This window comes from Actinia tenebrosa, unplaced genomic scaffold (assembly GCF_029948245.1).
Source record: "Actinia tenebrosa isolate PJP-AT-01 unplaced genomic scaffold, QUT_ActTen_1.0 PGA_scaffold0__85_contigs__length_37466705, whole genome shotgun sequence".
NCBI lineage: Eukaryota > Metazoa > Cnidaria > Anthozoa > Actiniaria > Actiniidae > Actinia > Actinia tenebrosa.
Window position 1 is genome coordinate 9,084,035 of NW_028292569.1, and position 15,668 is coordinate 9,099,702.

At 38.2% G+C, this 15,668-nt stretch overlaps 1 protein-coding gene across 1 annotated transcript; it reads left to right on the plus strand.

Moving 5' to 3' along the window:
• Positions 1-12,003: 12,003 nt before the first annotated feature.
• On the plus strand, positions 12,004-13,077 carry LOC148913390 (histamine H2 receptor-like). The gene has a single exon (XM_089031247.1). It carries the CDS (start codon positions 12,004-12,006, stop codon positions 13,075-13,077), a length of 1,074 nt encoding a protein of 357 aa, XP_088887373.1.
• Positions 13,078-15,668: the final 2,591 nt, after the last annotated feature.

A 15,668-nucleotide genomic window follows, 5' to 3' on the forward strand; every position in this document is an offset into this window, starting at 1 on the left:
GGGGGTTTCTTGGAGGGTCTGCCCTTTCGCTTCAGGTTGGACTGGTATAGGTGGGATTGGCAGAGCTCTATCTCTTTGGGGTACTGGCAGCTGTTGTGTTGGTGAGTTTACATACCCCTGTGGTACAGATGGGTTGACATCCCTTTGAGGTACAGGTGACAAAGAGTTTCCCAACGTCTCCGGGAACTCTTCTCTCCTGGGTGGCCACACATTTTCTGTAAATTCTTTAAGTTGGTCAATGTGGCGTTTCCAAATGAACTCTCCCACTTGGACTTGATAGGTTACTGGGCCTAGCTTGGTCAGAACAACGCCTTGACTCCAGGATTCCTTAGTATTAGATCGGTAATCTTGAACTAAAACTGGATCTCCAACACTAAAATGTCTTTTTGGTGTTGTACTGCAAAGCCCTTTTTGTGGCCTTGCAACCTTCTTTGCCATGTCAGGGTGTAGCACATCTAGTCTAGTGCGTATACGCCTACCCATTAGCAGTTCAGCTGGGGTATATCCAGTAGCCGTGTGGGGTGTGGTTCGGTAACTCAAAAGAAAAGAGGCTATCTTCTGATTTAGTGTTCCTGGCTCCTTTCTAACAGTTTTCATTGCTTGTTTAAAGGTTCGAACCGCTCTTTCCGCTTCCCCATTAGAGGCGGGATGGTATGGGGCACTTAAGATGTGTTTGATCTTGTTACATTTCAGAAACTCCTTGAATTCTTGAGCAATAAACTGTGGACCGTTGTCTGAAACTAGTTCTTCAGGTAAACCATGTGTTGCAAACACCATACGCATTGCAGCAATGGTTGCTTCAGCAGTAGTGCTAGACATACGTAGGACCTCTAACCATTTACTTTTAGCATCAATCACAATCAGGAAGGACTCCCCAAGAAATGGACCACAATAATCAATGTGAAGTCGCTGCCAGGGTTTATGGGGCCATATCCAGGGATTATCTGCGGTAGTTGGTGCCCTACTATTTGAGCTTTGACACTGCTCACAACTTCGAACTAGCTGTTCAATGTCTGTTTCTAGGCCTGGCCACCAAACATGTATCCGGGCCAAAGCTTTCATGCGTACAATTCCTGGGTGGTTCAAGTGTAATTCAGCTAACACCCGATCTCTGCATTTTGCTGGTATCACCACCCGTGTCCCGCGCAACAGGCATCCATCTTCTACACTGAGCTCCTCTATCTTGGTGAAATAACTTTTCAGATTGTCTGGCACTTCATGTTTCTCTGGCCATCCATGCAATGTCCAATACAGGACTCGGGATAGTAGAGGATCCCTAGCTGTTTCTGTGCGTAGGAGGTTGACATCAATTGGTACTCTTTCAATCTGTACTTTGTTGACTGCTCCAGCTTCATCGAATTCGAAATCCAGTTCGGTTGACTCTGTTTCTGGCAGCCTTGACAATGCATCGGCGTTTGCATTCTTCTTGGAGGACCTATACTTGATATCATATTGATAGGCTGACAGTTGTATCGCCCATCGCTGTAATCTTGATGCTGCAATAGCTGGGATTCCCTTTTTTGGACCGAACAATAATGTGAGGGGTTGGTGGTCGGTCACAAGTGTGAACCTACGCCCATACAAGAACTGTTGGAACTTCCTTATGCCAAAGATTATGGCCAAGGCTTCCTTCTCTATCACTGAATAGTTCCTTTCTGCTGATGTTAATGCTCTAGAGGCGTAAGCAATTGGACGTTCCACACCTTCTTGACTGACATGAGAAATCACCGCCCCTAGGCCAAAAGGAGAGGCATCTGCTGCTAATTGTACTTCCAGTGCTGGGTTGTAATGGACTAACACTTTGGATGACGTTAACGTGTCCTTTAAGGCTTGAAAAGCTTGCAGGCATTCCTCACTCCAAACCCAGGGAACATCCTTAGCCAACAGCTGGTTGAGTGGGGCTGACAGCGAGGACATGTTAGGAATAAACTTTCTGTAATAATTAACTAATCCTAAAAAAGATTGCAGTTCAGTTTTGTTCTTAGGTTCTGGCACCCTCTGCACCGCTCGTACCTTTTCTGGCGAGGGGTGGATTCCCTCTCTGTCAACTACGAAAGCAAAATACTCGATCTTGGGCTGCATGATACTACACTTGGATGTCTTCAGTTTCACTCCACGTGATTCCATTCTTTTCAGAGCTGCATGCAAATTTTTTGTATGCTGGGGAGTGTTCTCTCCTGTGACTATCAAGTCATCTAGGATCCCTCCAGTGTGACTCAAACCATCTAGTAGCTTATCCATGATCTGTTGAAATAATGCCGGTGCCGCTGCTACGCCAAAAGGAAGCCTTGTGTATCGGTACAGTCCTAAGTGAGTAGTGATTGTCACATAGGGCTGTGATTCTTCATGTAAAAGAACCTGCTGATAGGCATTACTGAGGTCTAGCTTGGTGAAAAGCTCACCCCCATTCAACTTAGTAAACAGTTCTTCAGGGGTAGGCATTGGGTATTCAGGTACATCCAGGTATGGGTTTAATGTTACCTTAAAGTCTCCACAAATTCTGACTGAACCATCAGGTTTCAATACTGGTACTATTGGCGTAGCCCAGTCAGAACTTTCAACTTTCTTCAGAACTCCCTCTTTTTCTAACCGACTTAGCTCTTCAGCCACCTTATCCTTGAGAGCATAGGGTACGGGGCGTGGCTTGAAATATTGAGGTGTTGCCTTTTCTTTCAATTGGAGTTTGGCAGTAACTCCTTTGATGGTGCCCAGTTTCCCATCAAACAAGGTTGGGTACTGTTTCTTTAAATCAGCTAATGTAGGCTTTGGACAATTGACTCGATAGATATTACTTATCTCTTCCCAGTTTAATCTCACTTTTGCCAGCCAGTCTCTCCCCATTAATGCTGTTCCCTTACCTCTAGTAATGATTACTGGCAAATCAGCTTCTTGACCAGAATACTTGACATGAACTAGGGTCTCCCCTACTACTGGTATGATATGACCTGAGTAGCTTTTTAAAATAACAGCTGATCTCTGTAGTGGTTTTGCTCCGAACTGATCTTTCCACATCTTCTCTGGTATTACAGTGGCTGCAGCTCCCGTGTCAAATTCTAGCTCGCAGGGAGTGTCATTGATAGTAATTGGGACCATAATTGCATCAGGTTTTCTGGTTTTATCTAGACTGAGGTTCCACATGGGCCGTTCATCGGGATTATATTGGTCACTATCACCACTTTCAGACTCACTAGACTCACTACTTTGTTCTTGGTGGCCAACCAACTTGATCCTAGAATTTTTTTTCTTCTTCTTTTTCAACTCCACTGGCTTCCTCAGATCTTGTGTTTTGACTCTTGTTCCCTTCTTGCCTTTTTCAGGGCATTTTGGCTTAATGTGCCCCTTTCTTTTGCAGGCATGACATTCTGCATCTTTGAAAACGCATTTCTCTGGGGAATGGTTACTTCTTCCACATCTAAAACACTCTTCCCTTTGGATATAATTTACTGGGGATGATTCAGTGCGAAATTGATTCATTTCTTTATTTGCCAATTCCATTCCCACAGCAATTTCTATGGCTTTCTTGAGAGGTAACTCTTCTTCGCCCAGCAATTTCCTTTTGATGGACCTGTCTCTCAGACCACAAACTAACTTGTCTCGCAGGGCTTCGTCACGAAACGCTCCAAAAGCACAAGTTTCTGCTAGTTTCTGAATCTTAGCTAGAAAATCTCTTACAGACTGGCCTTCCTCTTGCTCATACTTGTGAAACTTATACCTCTCAGCAGTGACAATGGGTTTGGGCGTCAAGTGTCTCGCCATGATTTCCACTATTTCTTTATAGGACTTCTCGGTTGGCTTGGTTGGGGCTGTTAAATTCTTTAACAACGAATACATCTTACCTCCCATTAAGGTAACTAAACTTGCGACTTTTTTGCCCTCTGGGACATTATTGACTATGAAAAACATTTCCAACCGCTCCACATACGTCAACCAATCTTCGTTGTCGGGATTGAACTCGTTCATTCTTCCAAAACAACTCGCCATTGCTGGGCCAAGACTGCTTATTCCAGGTTGATTTTCGGCACTTGCCGTCGCTTTATCGTTCATTTCTACCAATCGATTACTCCGCTCCTCGTCGCCAATGTTATGTTTAAGGGTTCAACGGTAATCGTGGTGTTATCCAACTTATTTTATTATAACTACAACGTTTTACATACGTTGCTCCCCGCCATGTGGTCACACACCGCAATCACGTGACCACCACAGGTAGCCCAAACTACATAACAACATGGATTTGACAAGACAAGCTGCCAGAGGAGAACGACACACACACACACACGAAAAGGATGGAGTGACAAAACCACACACACAAGGGAAAGAACTAATAAAAATTAAAAAAAAAAAAAATTATAAATGAGAAAGAAAGTTGATTCAATTCAATATGTGAAAAACGATAACTAATTATTATATTTTTCCAAAAGTGACTTAAATAGAAGCTTCTTGAAACGGGAGCGGGACTTTGATTTATAATCATCCTGGATGAAATTCCAAATTTTAACGCCTAAAAAGGGAATGTTGAATTTGCCATAATTAGTTCTTATCTTTGGCAAATAGTATGATTTTTTGCTGGCAAGTCTAGTGTTATAACCGTGCATTCTGTTGATGGATACAAAATAATCATTGAAAGCTGATGGCAAACTACCTAAATGAAAATCATAGATAAACAATGCATTGTTTAAGAAGATTAAGTCAGGAAATTCTCAATTTATAGACTAGAGGACCAGAGGGAGCTCTAAAATCAGAAAAGGTCATAAGCCTACACCTTTTGCTGTTCATTAACCGCAAAGGAATATTCATTGAAGCGAAGAAGCATTGTCATTAGAGCGAACAGGCATACAAGAAGGCGAACGGAGTCTCAAGAGTGCGATGGAACGTCCATTAAGAAATTTAGCATTGAATTTGACAATCATGAATATGTTTGCGTAAGTTCATTAACGTTTTCAAACTTTCATTAGCTTTTCGGTGCAGACAATAAACCACAACACACATTCAATACAGCGTTTTGGACATTTATTTACGCAATACAATATAAGTATATTTTCCACTAGGAATTTTAGGATTTTAGTGTCTTTTCATTTATTTTTTTTTTTACAAGCCGTGAATATGATTTCGTACAAACAAAGCGCCGTTAGGTATAAATATCAGTCAGTTCTGAGTTTTTTAATCCCTCTTTTTTGGATATTGCAATGGTTCAACAAATAAACCAACTTCCAAATGAGTCAGACTAGCGTCTTTTGAGGGCCTATGAAGATCCACAGAAATGCATAAAATGGTACAACCACATGCAAACATATCGTCCAAGATGTTTAAATAGAGAACACGTTCAAGGATAAATTCACTTTTTTGTTTTTGAAAATGTACAATCGTAAAAGCATAATATACTTATATTGTATTGCGTAAATAAATGTCCAAAACGCTGTATTGAATGTGTGTTGTGGTTTATTGTCTGCACCAAAACGCTAATGAAAGTTTGAAAACGTTAATGAACTTACGCAAACATATTCATGATTGTCAAATTCAATGCTAAATTTCTTAATGGACGTTCCATCGCACTCTTGAGACTCCGTTCGCCTTCTTGTATGCCTGTTCACTCTAATGACAATGCTTCTTCGCTTCAATGAATATTCCTTTGCGGTTAATGAACAGCAAAAGGTGTAATTGCTTTTTTTGAAGAACAAGAAGTGGTCTTAAAGTAGTTGTGTAGGTGTTCCCCCAAGTTACAAGTGAGTAAGATAGGAAAGGATATACTAATTAACAAATAAAATATATTTACTGTGTTTGCACAGGCTAATGCAAACCGAGATGTGGTTGGGAGAATTCGAGAGCAGATCAGTGCAAACACGAGCTGCAGGCGAGTGTTTGCACCTGCTCGAGAATTCTCCCAACCACATCTCGGTTTGCATTAGCCTGTGCAAACACAGTAAATGTATTTTATTTGTTTTATAAAATTATTTTCTTCAAAAACAAAAATAACGAAACACGATTGAATAAAACAGAAGAATTTAATTCAAAGTTTTAAATACAAATTCTCCTTACATACTTGTGCATTAGCAATAACCAATCAGATTGCGCGAACGAAGACGCTTAAACAATCAAATTGTGAGTTTCATACACGCCTCCAAACATGAAATTCAAGTTGAAAATTTTTTATTTCAAAGCGAGAAGCTAAACTTTAGCGACTTTCTCCCTTGAGAAAGAGCCTTTTACAAGCAGATCTAGATAAAATAATAATTCCAAAGCTTAACCAATGGCTTTAGTCATTCTAGAGTGAAAAGAAAACACTATTTTGAGAGCTAGAACTCGCTAAATTCAAGCTTGATTTCCGTCTGTGTTGTTGAAAGAGTTCGTTGAGATTCTCCGAGTTCAGGCTGGCAAATCTGGATTTTTGCTTTTTTGCTGGAGGCTCGTCTGGTGGTTCTACTATTTCAGAAGCTTTTTCAGAAAAGTCAAAGTCAAAGCTTGGAAAATTGGCCATATTCTTTTAATTTTACTGGAGTTATGACTATTTGTGTACAAGTACAACTTCCAAACAAAACTCAAATTTTCCCGCCGGTGTCGACGCTCATCACAACCGTGTTTGCACAGGGAAATGCAAACACGGCTCTCGGCCAATCGCAGCGCACGTACTATCTGAATTATTTTATAATATATAATACAACATCGTAAGAATTGATATATTTACATAATGCCTAATTTTTGAGAGAATACCTACACATCGTTTAATTTTTTTAGAGATATGAAGGATTTGATATTTCCAATGTGTGTTGGTCCGGCCGCGAGGCTTGAACCGCGACCTCCCGCACAACAGACCGATCAGTGAATCTACCGTTTACCAACACCTTGTTAGTAAAGCATTGTCTAATTATGATGTTGTTACTTAAAATTAACTGATTTCACGGTCAGGAGACTGGGACTCGATGAAAATATATTTATAGAACGAAAGATAATCTAAAGACTCTTTGTGGTGTAAATAGCTTATGCAATGAATAGCCATTCTCGACTACTCTAGTCCTCTGTTCAGATTGAGCCCCTGACCTGTTTTGGACCTCTGTTTTTTAAATTTGATGTAGTTTCCAATAGCAGTTACTTTTATCGCTTCCAAATCATATAACGCAACAACGTGTTGAATGGCACAAAATAGTTAATAGTAATTAAGGATTCATTGATGTCACAGCCGATTAATCCATACTCATGAACCATGCGACCCGATCCAGCTGCAGAAGTAAATATCAAAGCATCATACAATACAATTCGTTAATACCGTGTGAAACAAGAGAATATTAAGTAAGAGAGCACATCTCCCATACATGGGTCTGTAACCATGAAAGTTTCTTGAAAATCTATTTTTAGCTGCGCGCGCAAGCCTGAGCTATTTTTAACATGCGATCCCTTATTGCTGCTCAGAGTTGTAGTGACTTCCATGCGAGCGAAAAATGTTTAGTTCCCGACGAGAAGAATGCCTTCAAAATTAGTAAAAAGTTGAAATGATTAAAGTATCATGTGTTCTTCATGGACGAATTAAACATTAACTTAACAATTGATGTAAAAGAACATCGAAAAAGATCAAATCAGGATGGTTTTCAGTCACATACGAACAAGCGCTAAAAACAGCGAAGACGCCATGGGGAAAGAAACCGCAATAAAAAATACGATGAAAATAGCGAAAAACCTACAGTGAAGACAGCCAAAAAAGCATTTACTGTGGTGTTTTCTATAGTAAATAAAGTTTAAGTTAAAGTAATTAAGAAGACGATGAACAAGACCAGTATTTTGTTTCACACACGAATCAGAAAAACTATTCGCACCGAAATGTGCCGAAGAAAATTTTCTGTTCTCACAGAGGAAAAAACTACAAGAGGCACTGAAGTGATTTTTCACAATTATTAAATATGTTTAGCTTGCCAAAATACGGTGTGTCAGTTTATGCAAAAGACATTGCCCATTGAGAAAAGGCGAATTAATGAAAAAGTTTGACTATTAAAACTAGAACTTTCTTTCAAATTTTGCACCATGAATTTTCGCTCCGCCTCAATGTTCAGGTTTTTTGTTTCATAACTTTTCAACTTCTAAAGTCCCAAACAGACAATAGAAATACAATCACGATATCGGCGAAGTACAAAAAGTGAATCAAACTTAGTATTTGAGGATTCAAACTAATAAAAAAGAAAATATTTTTACCTGATTAAAGGGCGTTTTACTTGCGATTTTTTCTGCCAGATGCTCTCAGTTCGGCGTATTTGTGCCTTCATGTTTAATTCTTCTATTCCGAGCAGCTTGACTGTTTTCAGCTATCTTAAAACCTCTTCGTTTTACTGGTAAACAACTGATTCTAACAGTAAATGCTAAATTTTCTCTCAAGTTTAAAGTTTTTTAAACTCTTGACTCATTGAATTCAACAAGTTTGTTCATCGAAAATCCGGCTCTTTCGTAAACGAGTCCAATCTACCTTCATTTTAGATGTCCATTAAATAACTTGTCATTTTGAAAACACTGAAGTTCAGGTCAGAAGTACGTGTTCTTGGGATGCAGCAATATTAACTTTATTTCAGTTTAGGTGGAGAATTGTGGGATAACTTACAGTTTCATCTATAACTGCAATCAACTCCAAAATGAATGAGTCTCAATCGAGCGACCATTGTTTTGATTTAAAAACAAGCTTGAATGATGTTGTCTTAGCTGAGTATTTTTTACATATGCTGCCAATGGATTCCTTCAAAATCCTTTCAGAATTTCTCAAGGAATTCCTCTAACGCATTTTCTGGTAAAATTGAATAAAGTTTGGTCAACTGCATGAAGCTTGCTTTGTCACTGCCGATCTCTTGTGTACCCATGACATCACTACAATCTGACCAATCAGGAATCGCATGCTAAAATAGCTCAGGCTAGCGCGCGGAGCTAAAAATAGATTTTCAAAAACCTTTCATGGGTCACAGGGATATGCTCTCTTACTTCATATTCTCTTGGTGTGAAATGAATCCATCTTTTTCTTGAGAACATAGTATATTTGACAATATCTGGCGTTCAATAAAGCGAAATAACGCTTAATAATCGTGTTTCTCCTCGGATAATATAATATTTTATTGGGGCAAAGAGAATTTCAACTCAAATTATCATATTTCCTTGGACGTCCATCTGCCTTTTACTCAGCCAGCCATTAACATTACGAACTAAGGAGTAAAACAAAAAATCTAAAAGAGATCTAAGGTCGAGAAAGGAGGAAAATGACTGTAATAATGTTTACCCTGTGTCTTCGAATTCCCTAAGCAAGTCGAATATACAAGGTTCATAACACCTGCAGGTAAGTAAACTCTTTACTTTTTTACTGTGGGTAGCACCTAATAGCAATATGCTAACAAACCTGTGGCTCTCTAACGTGCTCTAAGATATAAGATATGAAGATATGTGTATAAAAAACTATAGAATTATGACTACAAGATTAAAAAAACCCGCACCAAAAAATAAAATATAACTAATAGTGCAGGTGCAATAAGAAGCATCTTATTATAGAAGTTTATGAAAGATTAAAAGAAGAGGTCTTTATCACGGCTCAGATAGGATGTCACAAGGCCTTTTTGACAAGAACATGATTCTAAAAGTAAGAATATACTAGATAAGAGCCACAAATGAAAAAACAGGTACTAAAGGAAAAACCCGATTTTTAACAGGCTTCGTGTTTGCATGATGGAGAAAAATCAATAATTAATAGATATATAATTCCTACTTTTTACATGACAAGCCAGGGAAATTCATGGATAATTTAAGCTGAAATATTTTATAATCGATGGACTGATTGAACTATGATCATTCGAATTCTGTTTTTAATTTTAGCTGTAGTTTGCCGGTTTCAGTAATGGCGGGAGCGATTGTCATCAAATACTGATCTAATAAGTTTTTTTCTCAAAAAAAAATGAACAAGCTTAAGTACATGCTTTGTTTTGTTTTTCTGTTTTTCTCCAGCAGATTTTTCTTTTTGTTTATGTTGTTGTCGTCGTCATTGTTGCTGTGGTTGTTGTCGTTGTTGTTGTTGTTGTTGTTGTTGTTGTTGCTGTTGTTGCTGTTGTTGCTGTTGTTGCTGTTGTTGCTGTTGTTGCTGTTGTTGCTGTTGTTGCTGTTGTTTGTCGTAATAATCTTTATTGAGGCTACCGACGTCACAAAGTGATTTACATAGCGTTCCTCTTATGAAATATTTACAAACAGAAAGAAAACTGTATTAAAAAGCCAATCATAAAAGACTATTTAACAATTATTCGCCGAAGGCGAAGTGATTATCGATAGAATATTTACCGAGCCGCGAGTCTTCGATCACCATAATCACTGAGCCTGAGGGGAATAATTGTTTTAGTATGATTTTAAATTTGAATATCAGAGAAAAGTCGAAATTCAGGATAAAAAACGTTTTAGTATTACTTCCGATCTGGAAAACTTTGGAAAACCTCATATAATCATCGCTCCAGCGGTGATTATCGTCTATGAATCAACGGTCGCTAGACCAATCACAGCTCGAAAAACTCTATAGTCAATAAGACTATAATTATACTGAAAGTTTATATAAGATAAACATATAATTATACTATAAATATGATGTCGTTGCATGTTCGTTTGTTGTCATGTTTAATCTTGACTTCTTCTTTTATTTATTTATTTTTTTTATCGGTTTTGTCTGTCTGTCACTGATAATTAATTGGTTGCTTGATCGGTGGGAGTTTAGTTGGTTGGCTTGCCGGTTGCTTGAATTTTTGTCGATCTGCTAATCGGTTGGTTGGTTGGTCGGTTGGTTGGTCGGTCGATCGGTTGGTCTGTCGGTCGGATGGATGGACAAATGGTTGGTCGGTTTTCCCATTATTTGGTTTTCTCTTCCATCGTTTTCTTTTAATTCAAAAAATTGCGTTGATACGTCTTTTTGCTTTCCTTTTTCTGTCTACTAACATTCCCATGTCAACAATTACATCAATTTCCCGGTACTGAAATAATAACAAAACTTATCCGCTCTTCTAAGCCGTTTGTTAATTCTTTCTAATCATATCCTTTTTGTAATCACTACCAAATCCTGCAATCTGATTGGTTCAAAGGAGTGCGATTAATTCCCAATTCGCATCATTAGGAGCTCTTAATCGCATCCTAAAAAAAATTTTTTAAGCAATAAAATAAAACAAAATAAAGCAAAAAATATTTTTCTTAATGTTTTTTTGTTCGCATTTAGTTCTTCTACTACAATCAATTGATTATTCTGCTCTCTTTATTGTGTCTTTTTCTTGTATTTACAAAAAGGATATGATTAAGTGGTAATATTGAACTTCGTGTCGTGCAATTTTGGTCTGAAATCAAACTTGCAATTACAAATTACAAATTGCACTTCCCTCAGTTCAATTACCATCATAAATTAACTTCTACAATATTTTAACTCAAGATAAGATTAATAACAATCAGTGTATTATCCATCATTATACCTTTCTCCAAATCAGGAAGTCGTTTTATACACACACCTCAAACGAATCACGCTTTTAAATTATTTACTTTCAAGAACACTTTTCCTTCCTAAGTAGATTATTAGTACTTTACCGCCTCCAAATTATTCGAGCCTTACTAAATTGCTCATAAAAATTATATTATAAGCTGTAATCGAACTCTCTAGGTCCTAAAGCCGACGTATCTTGATGCTGAAGAGATGATACACACTTCAGTATCGCTTTCTAATCCCGCCCGTCCATATCGCCCATTATTTATAGACCGGAAAGGGACGTACTGCTTCTTTATTCACTCTTAACATCTCCCACACAGGGACAGATCTTAGCTTAATCTGTATTCACTTTTTCTGAATCTTCCATTGAATTCTCTTTTAGAAAACTTGTTAGAGATTTTGTGCTGTGAGACAAAACTTCGACAAGTGATGCTTGAATTAGTTTTGACATACCTTTTGGCTTATTTTCTCTAACTTGTTATAGCTAAAGAAAATCCATTCAAGTTTGTTCATTCAAGTTATCAAGTAACTTCTTTCTTGATAGAGACATGATTAATCAAACAGCAGTCAACGATTCAAGCCTTGATATGTTTAGGCTGAATATTCCCAAGGCAGAAGTTTTCCTTTTTGGCTGTACTTTGAGCTTGCTCATCATGCTCATAACCTTAGGCAACGCACTTGTCTGGATCGTCTTCTGGCGATTTCGGAATCTCAGGAACCTTACCAATTACTTCGTATGCAGTTTGGCCGTAGCGGATATTCTTGTGCCGTTCCTACGAGTCGTCTACATCGTGATATCCATCTTTAAAGAAAGATGGATTTTTGGTCTTTCATGGTGCGAGATATCTTCCATGTGTGGTGTGCTGCTTTGTGGTTCATCCATTCTTCATTTATGCGCCATCAGCATAGAACGACTCATAGCTATCAAATGGCCGCTGTCTTACAACACGAAAGTTACGTCCAAAAGAGTCATCATAGTTCTTTCATATATTTGGATCCAGTCTTCGCTGTTGTCCATTATTCCTGTTCTTCCAATTGACATTGCTCAGCATAGATTCAACCCTGATACCGCAGAATGCGAGATTGACTGGCACGAAGATCCCAAACTCACACTCCTTCTTATCTTCTTCTACTTCTTCGTTCCAATCAACATCATGATCATAGCATATGCAACAATTCTTAAAGAGGCTCGCAGAAACACCAGAAGAGTTCAAACATTTCACCTGAGAGTTAATGGTAAATCAACGTTTTCAGTATTCAAGAAAGAACTCAAAGCAGTGAAGACGTTGGCTGTGGTCATTGGCGTTTTCTTTGTCATGTGGATGCCATTCTTCGTGACTACAACAATAAGGGCATTTAAACCTGAGAGGTATGTAAGTGGATGGCTTCAACGACTGGTCATGACACTAGCCTATGCTAACTCGGCTTGTAACTTCGTTATCTACGCCCTCATGAATTTCCACTACAGAAGCGCGTTCGTAAAAGTCTTTGCAGGTCGTACGGGAGCCCGCTGGATACGCTCTAATGGCATCTTGCCTTCGCAAAACTTGAAGAACGCTAGTAGAAGAATAGAAGATCAATCTACATTAAAACAATTCAACGATCAGGCTTGGGCAAGTTAGCTTGCTACAGTACTTCGAGTGGCAGAGTAAGAAGGACTTTCCTTTTGTTGCGGTTTTTTAATTTCTTAAATCAGCGATAACCGTTGCATCGCGACACGTCTTTTCAAAACCCTGATTGAATTTTCTGAACAGTCAATCATATTTCTTGATAGTCCCATTCGCAGGTCCCTGCGCCATCTTGAAAGGTAGCCGTGTCTTTGCATCGAAACAAGACGGTTTGTAATGATAGGGACCATTTTTTAACAACTTGGACAATTATTCACGTCTCTATCATTGCGAGCTCACTGTTTGTCTCGCTTTGATGAAAAAACGCGCACCTACCTTTCAAGAAGGCGCAGGGAGGTGTGAAGGGGACTATTATGATATAAGTACATGATAACGCTATTCTTCGTTTATGTCATCGCAGTCTCTTTGGAAGCGTTGGCGGCATTTAACAAAAGATTTATCAGCATCCATTGTTAAAGGCACCACAATGGTCGCCATGCTTTTGTATTTTAACTCTCGTGGGAATGCTTTCAACAACCCATCAATTCTTGATATACCAATAACTATAAGGACTATAAACTGTGCTAGTGAACATTAAGAGTAATATATAATAAACTTAAGTAAACTGTTAAAAATATGTTTGTATATATCTTTTCTAATTAGTATTATTGTTCAATCATCCATTTAAAATTTACGTCATAACAAGCGTGAGATATGTATCCAAACCAGTGTTATCTTGGGAAAAGCCATTGCAGCATGATCCCTAGCAGCATGTCGAGATGCAGTTCAATTTGGAGGATATCACAATAGGTTTCCAATTCTCAGGAGATTGAAATTCGTTTGTTTTTGTCTCCAAATTGAGCTGCTTTGACGTCACATGCAAGTGGTCTATTAATGATGTTTGCATTTGGAGTCTGTAACGAAGATGGCGGAAGACTATTACGTGACATGCTAAGGTAGGTCACCTGTTCCTCTTACTGAGATATCCCAGTGTAAACCAGTCATGGTACTCCTCCTGTGCTTTGTACACTTGTATCTTAACACTAGAAGGTTGTGACCTTGCATTAAACATACAGTATATCACCTGTTGATCCGTACTCATCAATCCAGAATGTAACATATTGTACACGTAAGACTGGTATTGCGTCACCCATGCGAGCATGACGTCACCTCTACCGACAAAATACCCTTCCCCTACCCACACTAAGTTGTTAAAGACAATGTCTTGGCAATTCACGTTGGTTTGCCTTGAGTATACCTCCAGATAGGCTACTCTTTCTTCATTGAAATTTTTTGGAAGACCAAGAGAGAACGGTGGGCCGTTTTCCGGTTCGTCTCTAAAATATCCAATATCAACCCAACTAAAATATTTAGTTTGGAAGTAATTTTTCTGCAGCGCCATTCCCATCAAGTCGTATTTACTCTACATAACACAGGAATACGAAGCCATAACTGTGTTTGGGTGGAACTTAGGATAGCATGGAGTCTCGTAAATCTTTTCTGTAATATTTTCTATCTGGAACCCCCAAAGGTCATATCTTGTGATATGTATTATTTTTGTGAAGCTAGAAGGAAGATGAGATCTCTCTTCCCTGAATATTGTATCGGTTATGTTATCCTCCACAAATATCACCATAAAGTTGCGTATTTTTGACAGCCTTTTCATCCATCCCTTGAACAGGTCGTTGGTAAAATGCTGATTGTCTCCTTTTTGAAATGAACCGAGATTGAAATATCCCGTTACCATGGTGAGGTTACTGGACAAGTGCGTGCTGTTTGCATAAGAGATAACTGGAGGATGGGGCACGCACAGATTAACCATGAATGGAGGAGTTTGGCATGAAACACCAATCTGGAATTTAAAACATTGAAACAATTATACGTTATTAAAAATACCAGAATATGAATCAATGAAACACCAATAAATTTTCTTACTTTGATTTAAAGATGATAATGATAATGATAATGATGATGATAATGATGATGATGATGATGATGATGATAATGATGATGATGATGATGATGATAATGATGATGATTTTTTTGAGCGGCAATTACACAATTTACAACAGCGCTTTACAAATATATATTATGTAAAAATGGATAACTTAAAAAGGATCATTAGAAAAAAATTACAATATTTTAAAAGGATTAAAAATAAGAAATGCATACTTACATATTAAAAGTTAAGCCTACAATACTATAAAATATAAATGGTTACGTTTTTTTGAATTAAATACACACATTCTCCGTACTGATGGCGTCATGACCCTTGAACCACAGAAACCCAACAAAACTACAGCCCTGACAAAACTAAACTTATACAAACCTTTGAAAGATTGCATTTGCTTGGTTCTTTGTCTTCCTGGTGCAACCGCAGCGGCTTCGTGTATGTATGACGTTCACTCGTTATCTGGATTTGTCGCAAAGAAAATAAATCAAGGACTACTACGATAATTTTCTGATAGCCAAAAACTTTTCAACTTTTCCAATAGTAGCAAGGACTTACGACATTTTAATTATTTAATTAATTTACACCAATCTGTCCCTTACCCTTCTACTGCACTTCACATCCTCAAAATAACAATAAATAAACAAGCAAATAC